This window comes from Pinus tabuliformis, chromosome J (genome assembly GCF_031772625.1).
Source record: "Pinus tabuliformis cultivar Carrire ecotype Pingquan chromosome J, CPIR1, whole genome shotgun sequence".
NCBI classification, from domain to species: domain Eukaryota; kingdom Viridiplantae; phylum Streptophyta; class Pinopsida; order Pinales; family Pinaceae; genus Pinus; species Pinus tabuliformis.
Genome location: NC_142295.1, coordinates 38,713,590 through 38,721,410, shown reverse-complemented (window position 1 = coordinate 38,721,410; position 7,821 = coordinate 38,713,590). Strand labels below are relative to the sequence as shown.

Sequence of the window (7,821 nt, the reverse complement as noted above, 5' to 3'; positions counted from 1 at the left end):
TTGAAGATCTCATGTATTCTAACCTCACCACTAAATTTTGTGGCTAGAACACATCCGATGCTACAAAAAATAACACATGGTTTCCATGGCTTCATTAATATGATATATATCAATTCATTGAGTTGCATTCAAATGATCATGTTAATTTACATAATTCACCTTGAGGATCATAATATTAATTTTCATAATTCATCTTGAACATGATCACGTTAATTCTTATGATATTGAAGGCCAAATTCTCATCCAATTCCAATTCTTGATTATTTATATCCTAAGTTTGGCCAACATTATTAATTAGATTTAAAGGTTGAATAACTAGCGACATGATGAGAGCAATTGGGGAGGAGGAGAGATGGATCGCACGCGCAAAGGACTGGGCTAGGGTTTCCTTTCGCGCATCTACTGCGGTTCGTAGAGGCTAGGGTTCGATAGCACTTCTACGTCTAGGTTACAACCGCTGCGGTCACGGCACAGGGAACCTCCAGCTGCAGCATCCCCATCGATTTCTTCACCTGTCATTTTCGGTCGCCGACAAAGTGACAGTTATGGATGACTCGGAGCATGAAGCGGTGGACTACTCGGCGGATCCCTCGCCGGGTAAAGTTATTTTTGGGAATCCCTGTTTTACTTCTCGTTCTCAGTTCGCGCCCTCCTCATCGTCTACTGTTCCTGCGCGCACACCTTACCCATCCTCCGACGCGCCCGTTGTTTATCGCGCCATTCCATCATCCGCTGGAGCATATCCCATTGAATCTCCGCCTTTCGAGGTCCCTCCGCTCTCGCCGGGTTCTCTGCAGTTCTTGGCCTCACATACTCCTCCCTCGCCCTCTTTCGATCCTCAGGCTCCGCCCCTCCTATCGGTGCCTTTCCCCCCGCCGACCGCTACACCTGCATCTCAGCCCTCCGTCTCGGGAGTCCGCCCATCTGGTTGTTTTGAAACTCCTGCGGTCGTTATTCACCCCACAAATCCCCCTCCCCGGGAAGGTATTACAAATCCTCTGGTGGATCATCCGTCGGCTCCCCGATCCGGCAAAAAGAAGGCAAAATGTGTTAGATCTACGACAAGGGACATCTCCATCAAATTCGACGAATCGAAGCCGCTCGGAGAATATATGGACATTGCAAACACTGTATTAGTAGGGCACGTCAGGGGTAGAACATACTCGAGACAGAGGCTCAATCTATGGGTAAAGGAGATCTGGGGCGGAGTGCTTTTTGACCTACCAGAGGTCCATGTCCTCCCCAGAGGATGGTTCTCCCTTAAATTTTCCAAGGAAAGTCAGACAAACCTGGTATTGGGCCGATACTGGCATATTGAAATGGCCCCGGTCCTCCTCAAGCGCTGGAACCCCCTTTTCGACCCTGAGCGGGAGCAGCTCGGTGCAGGACCAATCTGGGTACGCCTCCCAGGCCTTCCGTTACCATTCTGGGCTGAAGAAGTTTTCATTCAGGTTGGCAATGCCCTGGGGACTTATTTGGACTACGATCGCACATATGTGGAATCTGGGAGTCGAACACTTGCGCGGATTTTGGTTCATCTGGACACCCGTGAAGGGCTTGAGGAGCAGATCACGCTCCAGTGGGGAAGATGTATCAGAGTGCAGCTCCTGGATTATGAAGGAGTCCCCTTCCGTTGCAGACGCTGCCATAAAGTCGGTCACCTTGCAAAGGACTGCCCTCTCAACAAGAAAGCTGAAGACACTCCGAAGAATACTCCGACTCCTTCCAGGATGGCATCTCCCAACACTTCTCGCCCTCCCTCTGCTGGCCCGCCCCCTTCGGCTTCAGCTCCCACGGATGTTTCTGGTCCCCGGCGTCCATCGCCTCCTATTACCAGGGCACGTTCGGCGGCAGAAGCGGGTATGATCTCAGGTCCTTTTACCTCTCATTTGCTTTCTTCGTTTGATGGTAACCATGTCATTGGTCCCAATACACATTCCTCCATGATTCAATGCACATTAACATCATCTCCACTAATCTGCAACACCGATCCCATCATATCCACTACTTCCCCTGAGGCTTGCACCTCCCCGCGCCCGTCTTCTCCTCCACACCCATATTTTCTTCGGTCTAGGAATCCTGCCAAAGACTCCCCAGCCGGTCATTCTGGCCTGGGCATTGTTTTTCCAGAAGGGGGTGTATCAAATACCAGAGGGAGAAAATCCCATCTCTCAAAGGCCATTAAACTTGCTGGGGCAGAGGTGGTCTCTGGCAGACAATCGACCATTGACGGGGTCCTTAGAGCAGGACACACCCCGAGAGGTGTTCCCCCATGAAATGCCTATCCTTCAACTGCAGAGGACTGGCTAGTTCCTCCAAGAAACTAGCCATGAAGCGGCTCGTTGAAACTGAGCCTATAGATATTATCATGCTACAAGAAACCCTCTGCTCAGCTGATCAGAGTACTCGAGCCTTGCAAGCCTTGGTCCCTGGATGGAGCTTTTATGCCAATGATGCAGTAGGTCGATCTGGGGGGCTAGCCATTGGAATCAACCCTCGCTCCATCAATCTGATTTCGACCTGGGGGGGGCAGGGTTCATTGGTTTGGACGTTTTCTCAGCTGATCTCGGCATGGATCTCAGAATTGTCAATGTATATGCTCCCTGTTCCCAGAGAGAAGCGTTCTGGCAGCACATCCTACACCTCCCACTACTGAATGAAGACCATGTTATTATCGGAGGAGACCTCAATTTCTCTCTGGGATTCAGGGAGTCTTGGGGCTCGGAAGCACAAATCGACCCCATTACCGATTTCATGACCAACCTGCTGGAGCAATCAAATTTCATGGACATTCCTATGCAACGCCTTCTTCCTACTTGGAGGAATCGACGAGTTGGGGATGCTGCCCTTGCTCGCAGACTTGACAGATTTCTCCTAAAGGGGACTCTCCTACAGCGTTTGCATCTCTACAGACAATGGGTGGGCTCGGGGGGGCTATCGGATCATAATCCTATTTATCTGGAGATACAGGGTCCTTCTAAGAAACCCAAGGCACCCTTCAAATTTAATCACACCTGGCTGAAGGATCCCTCATATATCAAGCTGATAAAGGATTACTGGATGGCTCACCCTATCAATGCCAATGACAATGAATCTCTTGCCAAAGGTTTCTGCAGGAACCTTGCAGAAATAAAGCATATTTCTATTCAGTGGGCTAAGGAGAAATTGGAGCGGGAAACAGCTCAGCTCACCCTAATTGAAGCTGATCTATGCTCTCTCTCTGACGACCGAGGATTGGGGTTCATCTCAGCTGCTGACAAATGCAGGCTTATTGACTTAGAAAATCAAAAAGCCAAGATCCTCAAAGAAAGAGAGGAATCCATCAGATTAAGGAGTAGAGCTTTATGGATACAAGCTGGGGATGACAACACAAAGTTTTTCCATAACTTTGCAAAGAGCAGGAAAGTATCTAATACAATCTGGAAGCTCCCCTCCCCGGATGGCGATATCGCAGACAATTTTAACAAGCTCGCTCACCTGGGCACCACCCATTTCAGGAACTTATACAAGAGCCCCCGGGAAGCTAATCTACTGGATATCATTAATGTGGCAAACCACTTCCCGAGATTCGTGGAGGAAGATGATGTGGAGGCATTAACTGACCCAGTAACAGCTGAGGAACTTGAAGGAGTGATGAAATGGTTCAAGAAAGACAAAAGCCCTGGCCCAGATGGTTGGACCATCGAATTCTACTTAGCCTTTTTTGAAGTATTGGGGCAGGATCTGCTGAGGGTGGTCGAGGAGAGCCGGACTACTGGATCCATATATCATGCTATCAATTCTACTTTCATTGCCCTCATCCCCAAATCAGACTCCCCGGCATCCTTTGAGGACTACCGACCCATCTCGTTGTGTAACTGCCTCTATAAAATCATATCTAAGACCATTGCAAACCGTCTTAGACCCATCCTTTCCAGGTCCATTGCTCCGCAGCAATTTGCTTTTCTTGAATCCAGGCAGATCCACGAGGCCATTGGACTTGCACAAGAAGCCCTTCACTCCATTTGGTCAAAGAACCTTAAAGCCATCCTTCTCAAGATCGACCTCTCCAAAGCCTTCGATCGAGTCAGCTGGCTCTATCTTAAGATGATCCTCATACATCTGGGGTTCCCTCATGCATTCATCTCTTGGATCATGGCCTGCATCACCTCTCCTTCCTTTAGTATCCTCATCAACGGCTCGGCCTCTACTTTTTTCCACTCTGAAAGGGGTCTGAGACAGGGGTGCCCCCTATCACCCCTTCTCTTCCTCTTGGTCATGGAAGGTCTCAGCCGCCTCATGGAAGCTGCAAAGAGGGATGGAGACATTGGGGGTCTTGGCATATCCGACCTTTGCTACCTTACACACTTACTCTTTGTGGACGATGTCCTTATACTACTAGATGGCAGTGTTAGAGACACCCGGACCTTCACAAAGATCCTGCAACGTTTTTCTGCAGCTACTGGTATGCAGCCAAATCAGATGAAATCCACCATCACCTGCTCGCGCACTTCTGTTCAGGAGACCCGGACAGCCCTACAGGCTTTTCCTTACTCGGTTCACCCTCTGGATAGAGGCCTCAAATACCTGGGTTTCAATCTGAAGCCAACCTGCCAAAGGATAGCTGATTGGGTCTGGTTGGTGGCCAAATTGGAAAAAAGGCTCATGGGATGGAGCTACAGATATCTCTCTAGGGCAGGCAGATTGGTGCTCATTAAATCTGTGCTAGAGGCTACCCCGGTCTTCTGGATGGCACTAGCCTGGATTCCAAGGAATATCCTGGGAAGGTTACAGCAGCTGTGCAATCGATACCTCTGGAACGGGAGTCAAGAGAAAAGAATCTTTGCTTGGATCAGCTGGAAGAAAATCTCTCTGCCCAAAAAATGGGGAGGATGGGGCCTCAAAGACCTCCCTGATTTCGCCAAGGCACTGGCCGCCAAGATGGGATGGACTTTGCTTACTAGCCAAAATCTGTGGACACAGGTAACCTATCACAAATACATATGGCCTCAGAATATTCTGGATTGGGCCCGGCTACCATCCTGGTCATCTAAAGGATGCTCAACGGTCTGGAAGGCTTTGATAGATTCCCTTCCTCTCATTCGGGACAATCTAGCTTGGCGAATAAACGATGGGATGACGGGCAGGATTGGCTTGGACCCATGGATAAACAGTGGGGGCAGACACATATTAAATCAGGAGCTTATCACTCATCTACAATCCCGGGACATTCGGCATTTCGCTCAGATTGCCGATCTGCATCACTCGGACATCTTCTCCCAAGCTTGGAAAACTGCCCAGCATCTGGATCTCCCTCTTCAATGGCACCAGGAATGGGAACAATATACCATGGCATTAACTGATTCCCACATCCGCATCAAACAAGGGCCGGATGAACTTATTTGGTGCCTTGCGGATCATGGTATATATGCTCCAAAATTTGGGTACAAAGCTCTCATATCCCACAGAACACCGGAACAGATTCACTCGTGGTGGCAATCAATCTGGAAGCTCAAGGCCCCTCCCCGCTCCAAACTCTTCTTCTGGTGCGCCCTCAATGATATTGTCCCCACGGGAGATCATCTTACCCACAGAGCCATATACGGCCCTACTTGGTGTTCGTTCTGCAAGAATGCGTCTGAAAACACAGATCACATTTTCCTACTCTGCCCTTCTATACTCAACCTATGGAGAAATATCTGTAATCAATTGGGCATAGCGGGCCAATGGACTGGACCTGAATTACAGAGCGCATGGGATACATGGTCACATAACCATCCGGGCACAAAGTTACAAAACCTTCCCCCTGTGGCCACTTGGTATATCTGGCTCGCCCGAAATCGGGCTATTTTCGAGGATCGACCGATATCATGGAGCCGGATTGAAATTGCTATCATTGCTGCATATCAGGAGCTACCTGATCCGCCACCGCCCAGACCCAGAACCATACAGCCTATGCCCGATATCGACAGATCCACCCCGTGGGCTTTTTTCGACGGGGCAGCTAATCAAGCCGGGTGTGGAGGAGGATTTGTCCTGCACATAAACGAGCATCATAGATATCTTGCAAAATTGGGTTTCGGAAATGGATCAAACAACTTTGCTGAGCTTTCTGCTATACACAATCTTCTACATTTTGCTTTATCGCACCATCACACAAAGATCAATATATTTGGGGATTCAATGGTGGTTGTTAACTGGATTAACAATGTCACTACTTGTCATTCACACACACTCAGCAATTTATTACATGATACACTCACTCTCAAAGCAGCTTTTGATCATTTCTCTTGTGTACATATTTACAGAGAACACAATAGCGAGGCTGACAAATTATCCAAAGAGGCCTCGACACTTCCCAGAGGCGATTGGCAAATAGTGGAGCAGAATGGAACAGAAGAACACCAATTTTACCACAGGCCATACATAGATCAGAGACAACATAGGGACAATAGTCCCGATAGCTGACAAATAATGGAGACTATTTTGAAGAAATGTTTGGAACATTGCCACTATGTTTATAAAACAGAATCCTTTTGTGATAGTGAATAGGCTGAATAGCGAATGTATACAGCACATTTTGTAACTACTCACTGAACAACACCTTGAGTGGTGATTTTTGTATGATCAAGACAGTAATGCCATGGCATCTGCTTATGTAATTTTCTAATATTAATGAAAGTTACTGATTTTTCCAGTGGAAAAAAAACTAGCGACATGGTAATCAGATTGATACTAATGATTTTTAATAGCTCCAATTAACTAATTTGAATTCAGGTTGTTGGTTATGTTACAATAAGATTTGTAATAAAAAACTCCACAACCATCTTTGATGCTAAAAAGTTATGGAACAAAAGTATTGTTATACATTAGAGATGCTAAAAGTCATCTAAAATATTAAAAAATTAGTAATATAATCCTATAAATTAGTAATATAATCCTATATTTACTTTTTTTAGTGAAGCTATAATGGTAAATAACCCAATACCCATTTATTGTGACATGAATATAATTTTTTTAACACCTAATTTAAACAATATTGAAAAGCAATTAGGTAGGGATTCCCTTTTTAAAATCAAATTTAGGATCTTGTCATGATCTTTGGAACCATTTGAACATAGAAAATTTCCAAAATAAAATATGAAATAATTTAAAAACTAAATTATAACATGTAAGTAACATATGGAATAATAATTCCTAATACTTAACCTTCAATAATAAATTTGGAAATGAACTTTTCCATGCAATATTTCAAAATTTGCAATGGAGAAAGAAGCATCAAGGACTTGTTGGGCAATCGTTGGAAGGGAAGTGTTCCGGAGTTGAATTCCATGCTAAAGAAAATTGAATATCCTAATTTCCCACGAAAGTGCTAAAGATAAGCATTTAGTTGTATATGTCTTAATTTCCCACGAAATTAGGAAAGATAGACATTTAGTTGTGTATATCTTGATTTCCCACGAAATTAGGAAAGATAGGCATTTAGTTGTGTAGATATGTCATGGAATCGATTTAAAGGTATCAAATATAAGGATAATTATAATTATTTTAATGGTGTACAATGATTTGAGTAGTTTATATATATATGTTAATACATTTTTTTCTTTAAAGTTTGGGAAAATTTTAATTCCATTAAGAGAATTTAAGTAAATTTTAAAATATTTAAAATATAAGATTAGTTAGTTTTACAAATAAGTTTATTTTGGAATAAATTTATAATATTTTAATTTAATTATTAATAATAATTAAATGGATGGTAAGGAATTAATTTTTATGAAACATTCTAAAATATTTTTAGAAATAGTCACATATGAAATGTCAATATTTATCTAAAAAATAGTT

At 44.7% G+C, this 7,821-nt stretch overlaps 1 protein-coding gene across 1 annotated transcript; it reads left to right on the top strand.

The window, feature by feature from the left end:
• Positions 1–545: 545 nt before the first annotated feature.
• Positions 546–6,447, top strand: LOC149225351 (uncharacterized). Its single transcript, XM_089379916.1, has 3 exons — positions 546–2,234; positions 2,614–3,606; positions 3,721–6,447. Exons 1-3 carry the CDS (start codon positions 546–548, stop codon positions 6,445–6,447), a joined length of 5,409 nt encoding a protein of 1,802 aa, XP_089236042.1.
• The last annotated feature ends 1,374 nt before the right edge of the window (positions 6,448–7,821 follow it).

Excerpts from the sequence above, each read along its gene's own strand:
- LOC149225351 (XM_089379916.1), top strand. The coding sequence starts at position 546 with ATGGATGACTCGGAGCATGAAGCGGTGGACTACTCGGCGGATCCCTCG. Across the intron at positions 2,235-2,613 it reads GACAATCGACCATTGACGGG|AGAGAAGCGTTCTGGCAGCA; the intron begins GTCCTTAGAGCA and ends CCCTGTTCCCAG. Across the intron at positions 3,607-3,720 it reads TGGAGGCATTAACTGACCCA|GATCTGCTGAGGGTGGTCGA; the intron begins GTAACAGCTGAG and ends GTATTGGGGCAG.